Source organism: Peromyscus maniculatus, chromosome 21 (assembly GCF_049852395.1).
Source record: "Peromyscus maniculatus bairdii isolate BWxNUB_F1_BW_parent chromosome 21, HU_Pman_BW_mat_3.1, whole genome shotgun sequence".
NCBI classification, from domain to species: Eukaryota; Metazoa; Chordata; class Mammalia; order Rodentia; family Cricetidae; genus Peromyscus; species Peromyscus maniculatus.
In genome coordinates, this window is record NC_134872.1 from 46,809,380 (window position 1) to 46,826,922 (window position 17,543).

Genomic DNA, 17,543 nt, shown 5'->3' on the forward strand with positions numbered 1-17,543 from the left:
CACACTCATACATACACACAAATCTTAAAAACAATAGAGTGGAAGTGACCAAGGAAGACACCTAACATCGGTCCTGCCCTCCACACGCATGCCTGCACACCCTCATGTAAGTACTTTAACTAAATGCTGTCTCTCAGCATCTAAACAACTGTGCATTATCCTGTTGCTAATATTCCTTGTGTTTCTGTGTTATACATGTGAATCTGGCCCAGTTTTTGGCAGTTTTGATGAGAACAGAAGGCTGGGCAGTGTAGGAACAGAGACCCAAAACCAGCATTTCCAGAAATATCCTTGGTTCTTGGTCTGAAAATTCCAGAAGAGAGCGGCACTAGTTTTTTTTTTTGTTGTTGTTGTTTATTACTGCAATACACACCATGACCAAAAACAACTTGGGAAGGGAAGGGCTTACTTGGCTTACAGGTTACAGTCCTCTATCAAGGGAGCCGAGGCAGGAACCTGGAGGCAGGAACTGAAGCAGAGACCATGGAGGGGGCTGCTGACTGGCTTCTCCTTGTGGCCCTGCTCAGTTTGTTTTCATACACAACTCAGGACCACCTTCCCAGGGGTGGCATTTTCCACAGTGGACTGGGCCTTTCCACATCAGTCACCAATTAAAAATAAAAATCCCACAGACTTGCCCAAAGCTAATCTGATGGAGGCAATTCCTCAACGGAGTTTTCCCTTTCGTGTCAAGTTGACAAAAAACCAACCAGTTCTCTCTCTCTCTCTCTCTCTCTCTCTCTCTCTCTCTCTCTCTCTCTCTCTCTCTCTCTGTGTGTGTGTGTGTGTGTGTGTGTTGTGTTCCAGTGTCTGCAGAATCCAGAAGAGAGTATCAGATCCCCTGGTGCTGGAGTTACTTGTGATCCACCCAACATGGGTGCCTGGAACTGAACTCAGGCCCTCTGGAAGAAGCAAGCACTTCTAACCACTGAGCCAACTCTCCAGCTCCCTTAAAGTCTTTTATTAGTGAAACTATGAACCCCAAGAAGGGACCCAATTTCCCAGATAATATGTAGTAGCCCAGGTGGGACTCCCCAAAATTTCCTGTAACTTATTTAAATAAGCAAGAAACGGTTTGTATTCAGCCATATACAATTCAAAACCAACTGTGCTAACATCAACATTCTTGTGTTTAGACTTACATGCTATCTGTACATGCTATCTCTACATGAAACTTGCTATCTGTACATGCTATCTGTACATGAAACTTTCCAGGAATGCACAGAAATAGAGGGATTCATATGTCTAGTGCCTTGTACATCACTTAGTTGTATTTGATCTCACATTTCATCTTTCTTTTATTAATGCTTCTCATTTGTTCTTTAACGATTTTACATATACATGTATAGAATGTATCTTAATCATATTTACTCCCTCTTCCAAAACCTCAAAGCCCTCCTCACACATGCCCCTACCAATTTTGTGTCTGCAGAGGGTCCAGCCTTCTGTAGGTCAGAGAGACTGGGAACAAGATGCAAAATTGGAGAGAAAAACAGTTCTTGTCTGAGGGCTAAAGGCTCCTTTGTCTTTCTATTATTCTTTCTGTTGCTTGTTCTACGCTATTCTTTTTCTGTTCTGTTCTTCTACCCTAGTTTCTCTTCATTGTCCTTCCCGATGGCGGCTTCTTTCTACCTTACTTTGTTTTCTCCCTTGCAGCTTGTACACCCCAGCAGAACCTTTCAAGCAATGGAAAAATTACAATGTGGTTACATTCTATTTTTTAAGTGAATGATTAGAATGAATACAAGTAAAAAACATGTTTTCCATATCCCTTACATGATTAAACATTCTATATATTACAGGTGAAAAACAAATTATCCCCAGAACCCACATACATTCATGTCCAAGCCACTTGTTATAGGTTAGCAGAGTATAATCAAGTAAGGGGTTTTTCTCAGCCAGTCCTTTTACTGGCATTTCGCCGTTACAAAGAAAGGACCAATCATTTTATTATTTATCTCAAAAGGTAATCTTGTAAAAAAAAATCTTGTGGTATGATTGAGCATTTCTTGGGTATATGCCCAAGAGTGGTATAGCTGGATCTTGGGGGAGATTGACTCAGCAGAGAAAAACAATGACATCATGAGGTTTGCAGGCAAATGAATGGATCTAGAAAAAATCATCCTGAGTGAGGTAACCCAGTCTCAGAAAGACAAATATGGTATGTACTCACTCATAGGAGGGTGCTAGATGTGGAACAAGGATGACTGGACTGCTACTCACATCACCAGGGAGGCTACCTGGAAAACAGGACCCCAAGAAAGACACGGGGATCGCCCAATGACAGAGAAATGGCTGAGATCTACATGAACAACCTGGACATGAGTGGGAATAATAAAGGGCGAGGGTCGAGGGAAAGAGAGCGGGAGATCCCAGGTGGATCAAGAACAGAGAGGGAGAACAAGGAATAGGAGACCATGGAAAATGAAGACCACATGAGAAAAGGAAGAAACAAAGTGCTAAAGAGGCCCACAGAAATCCACAAAGATACCCCCACAATAGACTGCTGGCAATGGTCGAGAGACAGCCGGGACTGACCTACTCTGGTGATGGGATGGCCAAACACCCTAATAGTTGTGCCAGAAACCCCATCCAAGGACTGAGAAATCTAGATGCAGAGATCCACAGCTAGGCTCTGGGTGGAGCGCCAGGAGTCTAATTAGGGAGAAAGAGGAGGGTTTATATGAGCGAGAATTGATGAAACCAAGGTTGGATAAAGCACAGGAACAAATAGCCAAATGAATGGAAACACATGAACTATGAACCAAAGGCTGAGGGGCCCCCAACTGGAGCAGGCCCTCTGAATAGGTGAGACAGTTGATTGGCTTGATCTGTTTGGGAGGCAACTAGGCAGTGGTACCAGGTCCTGTGCTCATTGCATGAGTTGGCTGTTTGAAACCTGGGACTTATGCAGAGACGCTTGGCTCAATATGGGAGGAGGGGAGTGGACCTGCCTGGACTGAGTCTACCAGGTCAATCTCAGTCTTCAGGGAAGGCTTTGCCCTGGAGGAGGTGGGAATGGGGGATGGGCTGGGGGGAAGGGGAGGGAGGCAGGAGGGGGGGAGAACAAGGGAATCCGTGGCTGATATGAAGAACTGAATGGTATTGTAAAATAAAAGGAAAAAAAATCTTAAAAGAATCACAAATCTAAACATTTATATAGGAAAAACAACCAGTCAGCTCTACCTAAGTCCTCAGGGTGTGTACTCATCAACAGTTTTTCATATCAGGAAGCTGAGGGCAGAGATGGGTACAAGGAATTAATCATCACCTTTGATCACCAGCCCATTCTAGCAAGAGAGGCACATCATCCAGCAATAGCCAGGCTGCCATTGTTCCTGTTCCCTGACCTCAAGTCCCTCGATGAACTATTAAAAGTGTGCCTTTCTAAACTTTAAATTGTCCCCCAAGATTTTCTACCTCAAAGCCATTAACAAAAACAACTAACCAAGCCGGGCGGTGGTGGCGCACGCCTTTAATCCCAGCACTTGGGAGGCAGAGCCAGGCGGATCTCTGTGAGTTCGAGGCCAGCCTGGGCTACCAAGTGAGTCCCAGGAAAGGCGCAAAGCTACACAGAGAAACCCTGTCTTGAAAACCCAAAAAAAAAAAAAAAAAAAAAAAAAAACTAACCTAATCTTACTAACAATTCTACATGTCTACATGTCTAAATTCTTTCTAAGGGTGGTGGTTGAGTCATTAATCTGCTCCAGCAACAATGCTTGGAAAAAGTCAATCACTGTTATTGTAAGTACCAGTAACACTACCCAGTGAGGGGCTTGAGACCCCTGAGAGTTTTCATACAGCCCTTAGATTATGAGGGACATGGTAGTCACGAAGGCAACAATCGGAGCTGTGCTCACTAACAGCACGAGGTCCTCAGGACATGGAGTCCTCGGGGCTTTGCCTCTCCAAGGCTCACAAAGGCGTGGCTTTGCCAACCACCCAGCTGTGTTCCATGAGTCCCAGTGCTGTCTGTCGGTCCCCACACACATCCTCTTCTCTTTTTCCTGTTGTGACCCACCGAGTCCAGTGAGTACCGCCCCTGTGTGTACAGTTGCAGGATCCACCCCATGGAGCAGGGGCAGCCTATCTGTGTCCAAACCCTAAGGAAAAATGGTTCTCTCTCCCCCAGCAGCCATCAACTGAAAACCACTTCTCAGGAAGGGGCGGGGCCTCGTGAGTCCTCGCCTATCCGTCCACGCCAGAGTGTTGACTAGTTTGATACTGTGAAGGTCACATTAGCGGCCATGAGCTCATGTTTACAATGGCCATGTCACGTCCCAACGACAGCGTCTCACAGCTCTCCTCCCCATCCTCCCGGCTCTTACCTTTTTTTTTTTTTTTTTTTCTGCTCCCTCTCCCATGATGTTTTCTGAGGCTTGAGGCAAAAGATTAATACAGATATTCCATTCGGGGCTCAACAGTCACGTAGTCTCTTACTCTCAGCTCGTTGACCAGTTATGAATCTTGGCATTAACTACTATCTACAGCAGAAAGACGTTTCTCTGAGCAAAGTTAAGAAGAGCACAGATCTGTACATATGAATATTTTGAAGGCAGTTTGACATGACCACTCAGCAGAATACCACCAGCAGGCTTCTCCCGCTGTAGGGTCCCTGCAGGTGGCATGGCTGGCAGCCAAATGACCCGTGAACAAGCAAGGAAGAAAACTTTGGGAGTTTGATACCACGGTCAGCACATTTAAGCACAGTACAATTAAAAAAAAATAAGTTTCCTGTTATAATACAATCTCCTCTGCATAAGGAGGCATAATTATATCGAAACTCAACTCAGGGTACATGTTATTTCTTTCAAGAACATGGGTTCCAGAGATAGGCTACCTGTACTAGCTTAAGTGCCTAAGGATCTGGAGTGGTCTCCGTCACACAGATAGCGTGGAGGTCATTTGGGCTATTACCCACCTCTCGTCCTCACTGTGAGAGCTTGGTACAGCCTGGCCCTCCAAATAACAATCACCAGGCTGTCAACCACCTGCAGTTCCCAGCCTTTGGGATGGAAAACCAGGCTTTACATCCTTTCCTTTGGAAGAACAGTCCTGTGTGCTTAACGTTCCTGTTTTCCCTGGTGATCTGTGGGCACAAGGACCTCTGTGCTCCCAACATCCCTCCATTTTCTTCTCGGAAGACCAATCCATAGATGGTGCTGCGTGCTTGCTGTAGATGGACAGGAAGTTCAGTCTCTAGTTGTCTGGTAGTGGTTCAGGAAACAAAGCCAGAGGCACCAGCAGCTTAGACTCTGAACTCCTACAAACCCCTTTGGATATCAATTGTAAAGGAAGTCATAAATGAGAATAAAGAGAATAATGGAGCTGTTCACCACCGAACTGTCTGCACTGTGATGATGAGAGGGCACATCAGCACAGGCCCTGGGTTCCAGTGGTCTCCCCTGGTGGGGAGCACGCACGCCACGGAGTATGTGTCAGCACTGGCAAACAGTGGCTGGGTAGCTGAGCAAGAGAAATATGTGGGGGAAAGTGCATCACGTTATTTTATAGACGTTGAAAATACAGACACAGGCCTGGAGAGAGGCTCAGTGGTCAAGAGCACACACTGTTCTTAGAGAATACTGGGGATCAGTTCCCAGCACTTACTCCCAGCTTCTCACAGATGCCTGTGACTCCAGCTCCAGGGGATCTGATGCCTTTTTCTGGTCTCTACAGACACAGCACTCATGTGCACACACATGTGAGCACACACACACACACACACACACTCAAAAAGAAATACAGTCACAAGGGAGAAATGACTCTTTTTGTAAGATTTCAGCGGAATGCAGGATTACATATCAAATGCATTGAGTAGTGGCCTTAGTTTGAAGAAATCAAGTGGAATTTTTTTAAATGAAGAAGAGTAAATGGAGTAAAAGTGTGTGCACAGATAGATGACAGCCGTGCATTGACATATCTGTGAAGAAACTTCTATATTTTATTCTCCCACACATCAAAAAAGGAGGAGGGGGAGGAGGAGGAGGAGGAGGAGGAGGAGGAGGAGGAGGAGGAGGAGGAGGAGGAGGAGGAGGAGGAGAAACCATCCTGTCATTGTGGTGACCTTTTCAAGGTTGCTGTCAACGGCAGATGTCCATGCTGAATGTCCAGGGTCCAGGCTGTATTGACGTCACATCATTCTGGCTTCTTCTTGTTTTATGGATGTGACATTGTTTTGCTCCCCCAAAGGATCCCCTACACACACACAAGTCAATAATCAAGTTTGTACAAGCAGACTTTCTCTGCCAAGATGAGATTGCCTCTTGATAAACCAGCACAACACTGACCCCTGGTGGTCAGCTCTTCCGTGTGGCTGAAAGAGCGTCTGGGGAGCTTGTTAAAAAAAACCACCTTTTTTCTTCGACTTCTTGGCTTCCTCTGTTCGTAGTCTGCAGATCACAGCTTTTCTTGGTTCCCCATCTTATCCTTTAAGTCATTTTTTTCTCATTTTAGGGAATCTGGAGCAAGAGGAGAGGAAGCCAGGGGATACGATGTTTTCGCATTCTGCTCTGATGCGATCCTAGAGTCTGGACTCAGGCACAAGTGGACAGGGCTTGAGAGTAGCTCACTCAGGAAACAGAGCGGTGAGGCATGTGACGCCAATGGAGGCAGCAGAGAGAATGAGGAAGTCCTGGCAGAGAAGGCGCGGGTGTTGGGGGCCGTGAGAGGGTCTGACCCCAATGCAGATTAACTTCCCATGGGTGGTCAGCTTGGGGGAGACTGGGCTGTGGGGGAACATGGATTTTAGGGTACTCAATGCCAGAGTGACAGTCACCACTAGTGATCTGTCTCCCGTGGGCTTGCCTGGTGGTTTCAGTGGGGTTGTGGTATTCAGTGGCCGGGCAGCCACTGGGTAGGGTTAGGAGAATAATCATTCTTCTCACACCCTGACATATGGCTAAATGTGCCCAAGGACTCCGAGGCTTCGGGAAGGCTGGGATATTCCTTAGCGCCCATCATCACTGTCTCTGCCATAGCCTCACGCCCCTGAGGAAGAAAGGTGGAGGGGAAATTCACAAAACAAAGCCTTTCTACGTCGCCTTCTCCTGCCCCAGGGCTGCAATCTGGAACCCTCGTCCTTCCTCCCTAGCCCTTCCTCCAGCCATCTTCTGCTTTCTTTTGACCCAGAAGAGAGGTTTCCATCCAGGGCCCCAGGCCTCTCTCTCCCTGGGAGGATAATTTCTGAGGAATAGGCAGAGAGTCCAAGAAATAACACTTCCATCCATCTTCCTAGGTATATACCCTGGGACAGTTGTGACCCCAGATCTACTGCCCCTGTAACGTACATTACACTGGTGTGTGTGTGTGTGTGTGTGTGTGTGTGTGTGTGTGTGTGTATTTGTGTGCATGTGTATGTATGCATGTGTGTATATGTGTGCCTGTGTGCATGCGTGCGTGCGTGTGTGCGTGCGTGCGTGCGTGTGTGTGTGTGTGCGTGCGTGCGTGCGCGCGCGTGCGTGCGTGCGTGCGTGTGTGTGTGTGCGCGTGCGTGCGTGCGTGTGTGTGTGTGTGTGTGTGTGTGTGTGTGTGTGTGTGCAGGAGCTGCCTCTGGACATGAGGCTGTATCTATCATGCCCCATTCAGAATGAAGCAGTTTTGCTTCAAAGTGTCCTCCAAGGCCTCTTGTCTGGGTACGGGTGGCCTGGCCCTCCTATTCTTGTGGCAGGAGGAAAAGAGAATAGCAAAAACAGGCCAGGACTGAAAACCTCATGCTCCTGGGCACAGCCAAAAGGTAACATGTCCAGAAGCTACTGTTGTTTACCCTGTGATATGAGCGTGCAGGGGCTGAGAAGCCATGGGAAGCTGGTCCCTGGAGAGAAAGCTCAACTGGGAACCAGCTGGCTGCCTCAACTTCCCGCATTGGTTTTTGTGGGGTGTTGTAAGCCCCGTATTTGATGGTTTCTGTCTTCTATTTGTTTGTTTTTGGAAGCTTCACCCGAGGTTACAGACACTGCTCTGCTGGGGACTCTGTCGGAAACTCCAACTGATGCCTCCATGGGGCTTCCTTAGTTTTGCTGGACGTTTTAAGCACCCGGTTTTACGATGGTTTGCTCTCTCTACTACTTGGTATTTATCCTTTCACTTCGACTTGCTGTGTCCTTAATAAACACACTCACTTGAAACTGAAAATATAGTTCGCCCAGACCACTCACCAGATCCTACAGAGCACCCTCACCCCAAGCCAGGCCACTTACCTGGCAGCGTCGTCGGCAAAGGACCACACAGCAAACTAACAGCATCAGGCCCTTGAACAGCAGGAGTCCATACTGCGCAAAGACGGGAAGCCTCGGGGAGACCCAGCCCGGAGAGGAAGGAGAACTGTGGTTTCTGGAGGCAGGAAGCAGAAAGAGGAGCCTGGGTTGAGATGTCATCTGATTCTGAGTGGCTCCCAGCTGGAGTTTGTGTGCATAAGGACCCACCCTGAGCTCTGGAGGGACAGTGGGCACGGGCGGGAATGAGAGCGTGGGGTTTCTGAACCTGCGAGGAAACCCATTTATAAGAAACCCAGTTGGAAGGGTAAAAACTCTGGCTGGGGATCTGAACAGCTGGGAGAAGGCATCTCCTCAGCGGGCCAGCTAGAAAGTCGTCAAGCTGGCCCAGAAGCAGGGCGGCTGCGGTCACAGAGAAACAGATCTGCTGGGAGATGACCGGAACTCAGCGGGCCAGTGAGGAGGTCACAGAGAGCCACTTATGAAGGGGACCTGAGTCGTCACCTTGTCCACTCCTTAGTGGCTCTGGTCCAGAACTGTGCAGTCTCTGGATCTCATCTTTTGGGTTGTGAAATTCTGGCTGATCTTTGAGAGGCTCTGAAACCCAGGAGGCTCCGCCCCCTCACAGGTGGGCGGGGTCTGTGCCACCTCCAACTGTGCTCAGGGTTCAGGAGCCCACAGCAGGCCCAGCTGGAAGTATTTCCCAGTGCCCAGGCGCTTTGCTCATTGTCAAGGTGTGAGGTGGTGGTCCTGGGTATTTTTAACTTATTGGCAGGTGTGAACATGCGTGTTTGCCTTTCCGATTTTCTCCTCCACTGTCTTTCTGCTGTCTGCCGTTTTCCACTGGGATTGCCATCTTTTTCTTTGAGAACCATGAATTGCACTGCCGCGTTTGTGTTTAGCCTTTTAAAATGAATTTCCTCAGTCTGCTGTCTGCTTGTGAACGTTTTCCATAATGTTGTTTTCCATAATGTAATTATTCCCATAATAATGGAAATGAGTAGAATCCCCTCCTTGATGCAGTTTGCTTAATTCCACCCCCATGATCTGTGTTTTTAAAATTTTCTGAAAAAAGTAAAAAATAAAAATTCTCCTCCTCACCCAGATATTAATTTGCTTTTTGTTTATTTATTTATTTGTTTTGTTGAGACAGGGTCTTTCTTTTAAATAGCCCTAACTGTCCTGGAACTCACTATGTAGACCAATGGCTTCAAATTCACAGAGATCCTCCTGCCCCACCTCCCTGATACTAAGTGTTTATATATATATATATATATATTAATGTTTATTTATTATGTATACAGTGTTCTGTCTGCATGTATGTCTACAGGCCAGAAGAGGGTGCCAGATCTCATTACAGATGGTTGTGAGCCACCATGTGGGTGCTGGGAATTGAACTCAGGACCTCTGAAAGAGCAGCTGGTGCCCTTAACCGCTGAGCCACCTCTCCAGCCCCGTGTTTATATATTTTATCTTGGTAAATGGCAGGAGTATATCTAGGGTGCTAGACTTTTCAAAGAAAACATTTATAGGTTTTTCTGGTCTTCATTTAAAAAAAAAATCCATTTAAACCCAGTGGTGTTTGTACACACCTTTAATCTTGGCACTAGGGAGGCAGAGGCTGGTGGATCTCTGAGTTCGAGGCCAGCCTGGTCTACAGAGTGAGTTTCAGGACAGTCAGGACTACATCTGTCTCAAAAAAACAAACAATCCATTTAATTTATTGCAGTCTCACTGTCTTGCCTTACTCACAGGGGGCCTGGTGCCTTCAGCTATCTTGTTACATTCGATATGGAATCTCATTCTTGTTCCCTTGGAGATAATCTATGTTTCCAGAATGTTCTGATCTTAACACTCTCAAGTCATGAAAGAGGTCCACAGGGGTCAGTCTGCTTGTCTGTGGCTCTGTGTGCTGTGGGCATGGTTCCTAGTTCCCCTCTTGACAATGGATGTGTGGTGTGGTGCTGTTGGGGTGTGTGTGTGTGTGTGTGTGTGTGTGTGTGTGTGTGTGTGAGAGAGAGAGAGAGAGAGAGAGAGAGAGAGACAGAGACAGAGACAGAGAGACAGAGACAGAGAGAGACAGAGACAGAGACAGAGAGGAGGGGGACAGGATTCAAAGTTCAGTGTCTTTATCTACTTTTTTTTACGGTCTCTTTCGTAGCCTAGAGCTCACTGGTTGGTGAGACTAGCTGGCCACTGAGTCCCTGAGATCTGCCCGTCTCTGCCTCCAAGCACTGTGACTACAAGCACATGCTTCCATACCCAGCTTTTTATGTGGGTGCCAGGGACCCAAACTCAGGTACTTATGCTTGAATAGCAGACACTTCCTTTAATCTTTGAGCCATCTCCCTAGCCCTGTATGAGTCTGTAATCTGAAAGCCTTTTCCTACAATTCTGTGAAATTTATATGTCTATTCTTTCTTCAAATATCTCTTCCTTTCCATCCTTCATTACAGGGATTCTGATTCATTCCGATCATCTCTGTCTTTTCTACAGCTTCTCCACCCAGCCCCCACCCTTCTGCAGAACTCAGTGTCCAGCCATTCCGAGAAGGATCCTGGGGTCTCTGGTTCCTGGGCTCCATGAGCTCTCTGGGCATCCTCTCCCAGAACCCTCCCTCTGAAGACACCTGACTCACCTGTGCTCAGAGCCATTGATGAAAAAGCCGGTGGTTTCCTCTGGAGAAGTGGTCAGAACTAAGAAGGATGCAAAGATGGCGGTCACTCAGGTGACCAGGACGGAGACCAAGACTGGGTCCCAAGAACCATGAGAGGAGGTGGGGAAGGGTTTTAGATGAAACCACACCTCACAGCCCCTCAGGCCAGGGCTACAATTTTTAGCTTATACTTATTTTTTGTTTACAGATATAAGGGCATCAACCCTAAAGGCTGGCCTCCCCTAACCCCAGACCCCCCCCATCACCTGGGTACCCCCCTTCCCCCGGCACACCCACCTGTGCTTGTTGGGAGCCAGGTGGTCGTCTCTAGAGTAAGAGGGGAAAAGAGAAGATAACCATGCATGAAAGGGAGAATGGGGTCTGGGCCGAAACTGTGAAAGATGCAGGAGGCTCAGAGGTAGCTGGGCCTAAATTCTTTAACTTACAACGTTTACATATTTATGGGCTGTTGAGACTGCCTGAAGACCTGAGTTCAAATCCTAGAACCCACAGTGGAAGGAGAGAGTCAACATAAAAGTTGTCCCCCAGCCTCCACGTGTGCACCATGGCCCATGCATTCATACAACAACAACAATAATAATACAATAACTTATAAAGAGGTTTTTACACATTATCCTATGCCATTTGCTGTTTCAGTACTTGTATATATTATGTGACATTCAAACCAAAGTCAACCTGTGTACTCAACATTTAACATTTATCCATGGTAAAACATTAAAAAATCCTTTTTATAGCCTTTTAAAAGTGATTAGGGGCCAGAGAGATGGCTCATAGGTTAAGAGCACTGGCTATTCTTGCAGAGGACCCAGGTTTGATTCCCAGCACTCACATGGTAGCTCACAACCAACCATAACGCTAGTTCTAGGGGATCTAACACTCTCTTCTGACCTCCAGGGCACCAGGCATGTACATGTTGCACAAATATACATGCAGGCAAAACATGCATGCATAGAAAATAAAATAAGTAAATATCCTAAATTTTTAATAATAAAAATAAATCGTACATTACTGTGGTCTAAGGTCTCTCTACAGTGCAGCACAGCTTCGGAATTTCTTTCCCCTTCAAAGTACTTAATGCTCTTTAGCCCAGCACCCTATCACTCACTCCTCACTTTTCTCTCAGCCTCTGGTACCCAACAATCAGTTTGCAATGTCTATTAAATCAGCATTTTGTTGTTGTTGTTGTTGTTGTTGTTGTTGTTGTTGTTGTTGTTGTTTGGTAGTTTTTGAGACAGGGTCTCACTATTTAGCTCTGGCCTGCCCAGAACTCCCTGTATAGAAGAAGCCTATCTCAAACCCACCAAGATCCACCTGCCTCTGCCTCGTGAGTGCAGGGATTAAAGGAGTGTGCCACCGTGCCCAGCTAAATTTTCTTGTAAGTCAGAGTTCCATGCAGTCCAGGCTGACCTCACACTCACTGCATAGCTCAGGATGGTGAACTTGTGATCCACCTGCCTCCACCTCCCCAGGGCTGGGACCATCAGCTGGTAGGGCACAGAACTTCCCGGCTGTTTCCACAACTACTGTACTAATTTACATTCCCACTGGCCACTGGGTTCCCTTTCTCCAGGCTTCCCTGCACCTGTTACCTTTTGTCTTTGGAGGAAGCGTGATTCTTGTTAGAATGGGAAGATCTCTCACTGCGGTTTGCACATTTCCCTGGTCGTTAGTGATGTTGAGAATATCCCTGGCCATTTGGATGCCGTGGTTTTGTTTGGTTTTTAAACTGACTCAGATTGGCCCTGGGATCTTTATGCTTAGTTCAAATCTGGCCTCCCCGTGGGAAGTGGGCGGCGCTGGAGCAGAGAGCACACTTCGTCTCTCAATGTCCCATGTCCCGAGCGGAGCCTCCCCATTGCCCAGTCCCTAGGGGGTCCACCCAAGGGGAAGGCCCCCCTGAAGCTCAGGCTCCCCAGCTTGCCTGGCCATCCATCTTTCCTCCTCTAAAACCTACCCATCTTTGTTTGGAGCTGGATGCTGGTCGGTGGAGGAAGAGTGTGCAAGGCTGTAAGAGAAAAAGATGCTGACTGGGTGGGGTCCTGAGGAGAGAATCCAATCTGACCCCCAAACAGTGACAAGATATAGGGGAGCTCAGAGCAGCTCTTTGAGGGCCCCTTGGGCCAGTAGTTATCTGCACCTCAGGTCTGCACAGGCGTGCCTGCGTGAGAAAGAGTCTCAGACGGCTCAGACATTGAGAACTCAGACTGCTCCTGCAGAGGAACTGAGTTTGGTTCCCAGCACCCACACTGGGTGGTTCACAGCCACTTGTGACTCTAGCCCCAAGGGGATCCTATGCTCTGGCCTCCATGGGCACTGGCACACACATGGCATGTGCCCGTGAGTGCACATAACTTAAAATAAAAACATCCTTTTTTTTTTTTTTTTTTGAGACAAGGTCTCACTATGTATCTCTGGCTGGCTGGGAACTCGCTCTGTAGACCAGGCTATGAAGAGATCCACCTGCCTCTGCCTCTCAAATGTTGGCATTAAAGTTGCACCATGCCTGGCTAAAATAAGTAAGAGTGGGAGAGACTCTAGGTCCCTGCCCATGAAACTCAGACATTGTTTCTCATTGCCAGAGCCAGGAATGACAGCGATAGGCAGTTGTCTCGGGGGACAGGGCATCTCGCTCTCCTCAGTCAGAGCAGGTGTCAGGATTGGGGCTGACAGAGACAAGGGATAAGTGATATATATTTTCACTTGGTCCCTAGGAGAGGGGACATAAAGGCCTTACCCTGAGACACCACCAGGCTGATGTTTCTGAGAACACTGATTACATTTCGGGAAGCATTAAATGACCCACACCAGTAGAATGCCGCGTCCTTCTCCGTGAGCCGAGTGATGGCGATGCTGAAGAAGCCAGCTTCAGGATCGTCCCAGATTGTGTGCTGTGACTCTTTGACGGCTTTCCGGGGCTCAGAGGTTGTGACCACTCTGTTACATTTATTTGGAGATGTCTGCCGACACCATGATTTCGGCACATAAGGCCCTGCTTCAGGCTTGTACTGGCACCGCACGGAGAGGTCCTGTCCTACCACTGCATGAAGTTCCTCAGACACAACTGTCGACCCCCAGACACCTGGACAACAAACCCTCCATCAGAGCCCAGCTGTATACATCTGTTTACAGGGTTGGGAAAGCTGAGAGGTGATGACTTCTAGCACCCAGACTCCTAGCATGGCCCGGAGGTCATCCCTGGTCATGGAAGCCATCCGTGGTCACAGGGTCAGTTTGATTCCTGCCTGAGCCTTGTCCCTACATCCCACTTGGCAACCCCCTGTGTCCCAAACCATCTCACCTGAGGCCAGGAGCAGCAGCAGCAGCACAGGAGCCGGTAGCAATTGTGAGCACCTCCAGGCCATACCCCCTTGATTCTGTCAGTGGAGGGGAGGAGGAGAAGGGGAGGCTTTGGATGGGTCAAGAGTCTCCCCGCGTCTCAGCATCTGTGAGCCCAAAGACTTAAGGAAGGAGCAGGGCTTTGATTGGGGAAGTAGTTGATCTGGGTAGGCGGGCTCTGGGGACCCATGAGAGGCACAGTTGAGGGCCTGGACTGGGGAGTCCCAGCTGCAGGGTCCACCTCTAGCCTTCATACCTCAGCCCTGGCCCAACTCCTTGTGTTCTTTTTCCTTAGTCTATTCCCATCTCGGCCACTCCACAACATCTGTCAATCACATTCCTTTATTGTTGCTACAAAAAAAATTAAAAAAAAATCCTATGTGAAGTAAGAGGCCCGTTCCTCTTTTCTTTCTCCGTGAGAAAGGTCAGAGGCCCCTAGAGGCGTGTGAAGAGTCCTGGGTATACTCACCCCAAGATAAGTCAGGGGCCTCACTCCTGGACAACAGTGTGTTTTTATCCCGGATGGTTTGTGAGCCACCAGATTCCAATGCCAGGCTGTAAGGATGGTCCCTGGGAAGGGTGGGGCGGGAGGCTGGCAGGAGGTAAGAGAGTGTTGAGGAGGGTAATCAGAAGAGAAGTCAGGAGGGGCTGATCACTTAGGGTGAGAAAGGAAGTGGGGGAATTCATGACCATGTCAACTGGTGCTTGTTGAAGGGACACTTGAGTGAGTAAAAAAATGAAAAATCATCTCCTGCAAAAATCTCACGTGCAAAAATCCCATGTGCAAAAATGTGTGAAAGAAATGTGACCCATGCTGGAACAATCTGGCAATAAAATAAACTGACATTAGTTTTTATATTCAAAATATAAAATACCCACAAGTCCAGGTTAATGTGGGAAGACGGTGGGGGAGATAAACCCCTGGGTGAGACCAATGCCTCCCATGTGCAAGGATTCTGAAAGGACCATGCAGACACCATAACAAACTGCTCAGTCCTCTCTCAGAGATCAGGCCTCAATTTCAGTTTCCCAAGACTAGAGCAAGCAGTTTCTGGGAGGGCTATGACTTAGTCCTTGCAGTAGCTCCCTTTCTGCACATACTCAGACTGGTCAAGGTTCAGTCAGTTGTTTACTGTCTGGGACTCCTCACCAACTTAGAGCTACGTGCATGATGGGTCAATGTGAATGTGCAAGGCCAGCCAGCCTCCGTGGCAGCTCAAGGACAGAGCCTGGGCCACTGAGTCAGCTCCCACAGGCAGTACATGCTAGGCCAGCCAGCCTCCATGTCAGCTCAAGGACAAAGCCTGGGACTTGTCCAGACCTACCCCCAAAGTGATAACTGTAACCCCCAACCAGTAAATTCAAAGGTTACATACTCTCACCCAATCATATGATGCCAAGTCTTGTACCACCCTGCTTGTGGGTTTTCTCTTTAAAAAACCCTCACCCTGAGAGCTCAGAGCCATCCTCCTTCATCTGGCTAGCCAGTGTGTTGGACATGGACCAAGGCCGAGCTTGTAAAAAGTCCTGTGTGTTTTGCATCGGATATCGGCTCTGTGGTGGTCTTGCTTGGGGGTCTCGCGACATGGCCACAACAATTCCACTATGGGGGATTGAATGTCCATGTCCACCAAAGTCATGTAATGAAACTTAGCTCTGAAAGGTAGGGCCTTTGAGGAGTTGACAGGGTCACATGGGTTCCATGCTCGTGGATGAGATTGGTGTCCTTGTAAAATAGAGCAAGGGAGAGAGTCTACCCCAGAGTCCTGCTATGATTGGCAGATGATTTACACTTGCTCCTAAAGATGGGAGGATCAGAAGTTCAGTCCAGGGAGTGTGGAGCCTTTAGGAGGCAGGCATGGGGGTCCTTAGGACAACTGGAGCATGCCCTGGGCAGTAATGATGGGATCCCAGTGTCCCCCCACCTGTCCCTCCCTCTCTCCCTCCCTCCCTCCCTTCCTCCCCCCTCCTTGCCCCTCTCCCTCCCTCTCTCTGGCTCTTGTTGGGTGACATAATCATAATAGACTCCTAACATTCGATACTATCCAATTTGAGGGCTTTACCTCTTGTAAAAGTAAAGGTCTCATGCATTTGTTAAATAAACCTCTTTTCTTTATAAAGTAACTGCCTCAGGTATCTTATTACAGTAACAAAAATCTAACACAGTGCCATCTTCTAAGCCTCAAGAAATTTGTTTATAAAGTAACCAGTCTGTGTATTTTGTTACAGTAATTTCAGAGTGCTGGGATATATCTGAAATATTTACATACATACTCTTTACTGAAGGAGAAGGAACATAATGCCTGCTGCCTATGTGTGGGCTGCCCATCAATGGGGTAAACCACTCATTAAGTCACGGGATTTGTGATCGAACAGTCTCAAGCAATTACACATACACACACACACACACACACACACACACACACACACACACACACACACGGATATATGCATTTCTAATCTCCTCCATGTTTCTCAGTCCCATTTGACCATGACAGGCAGAGGCAGGAGAATCAGTGTGAGTTCTGGTACTTAGGGCTCTAGTCATCAAACATGTGTGTAAGACTTGAACCTGGAGTACATGAGTGGGGAGAAAAAGCACCCAGTGTGTCTGGAGTTTGGAGCCAGAGCTGTGCTGACAGTTTGCTGATTGAAAAATGCTCTGGTTTCATTTCTGTTTCCGCTCTAGGCTTCCCTGACAGAAAACAAATTAGAGGAGGAAAGGTTTATTCTGCTGACATTCCTAAATAACAGTCTGTCACTGGGGAAGTCAAAGCAGCACTCAGGCCTCTGGTCATATCACATCCACAGTCAAGAGCAGAGAGAGAATAGATGTATCATTGCTTGCTGCTCTCTGTTTTGATCCTGTTCAGAATCCCCTTCCTAGGGAATGGTGCCACTCACAATGGACTAGGTTTTCTGCATCAAGCATCAGCCAAGGCAATCCTACCAGCCAGCTCGATCCAAGCAGTTCCTCAAGTGAGGCTGTCCCCAATGTAGCGTAAAAGAGCCCCTGAAAGAAACACACTTTGGCCCTGAAACCAGGGCTGAAGACCACATCCTGCCCCTGACCAACTCCGCACAAAACCCAACCAATCCCTGAGCAGGAAACCAACCAGTCCCTGAGCAGGAAATCCAGCCAATCCTTGAGCAGGGAATCCAGCCAATCCCTGAGCAGGAAATCCAGCCAACCCCTGAGCAGGAAATCAACCAGGTCCCTGAGCAGGAAACCAACCAATCCCTGAGCAGGAAATCCAGCCAATCTCTGAGCTTGTCCAAGCTCAGGGATTGAAATATGATTAATTCCCACCTTGAAA

At 47.9% G+C, this 17,543-nt stretch overlaps 1 protein-coding gene across 2 annotated transcripts; it reads right to left on the reverse strand.

Moving 5' to 3' along the window:
* Positions 1-6,009: 6,009 nt before the first annotated feature.
* Positions 6,010-14,470, reverse strand: Treml4 (triggering receptor expressed on myeloid cells like 4). Of its 2 annotated transcripts, XM_006997006.4 has the most exons (7): positions 14,189-14,377; positions 13,625-13,969; positions 12,845-12,895; positions 11,167-11,196; positions 10,852-10,909; positions 8,199-8,331; positions 6,010-6,990 (listed from the first exon to the last, which is right to left on the reverse strand). In XM_006997006.4, exons 1-7 carry the CDS (start codon positions 14,250-14,252, stop codon positions 6,835-6,837), a joined length of 837 nt encoding a protein of 278 aa, XP_006997068.3. In that variant the 5' UTR covers positions 14,253-14,377; the 3' UTR covers positions 6,010-6,834. The 2 variants fall into 2 exon arrangements, with proteins under 2 accessions (XP_006997068.3, XP_042122060.2); XM_042266126.2 differs by lacking the exon at positions 12,845-12,895 and having other exon boundaries at positions 14,189-14,470.
* Positions 14,471-17,543: the final 3,073 nt, after the last annotated feature.

Bases quoted from the DNA above. Each gene is read 5' to 3' on its own strand.
- Treml4 (XM_006997006.4), bottom strand. From the start codon at position 14,252: ATGGCCTGGAGGTGCTCACAATTGCTACCGGCTCCTGTGCTGCTGCTG. The intron at 12,896-13,624 runs GTAAGGCCTTTA...TTTCTCTTACAG, and splicing joins CAGCCTGGTGGTGTCTCAGG to CCTTGCACACTCTTCCTCCA. The intron at 10,910-11,166 runs GTGGGTGTGCCG...CATCCTTCTTAG, and splicing joins CTGGCTCCCAACAAGCACAG to TTCTGACCACTTCTCCAGAG.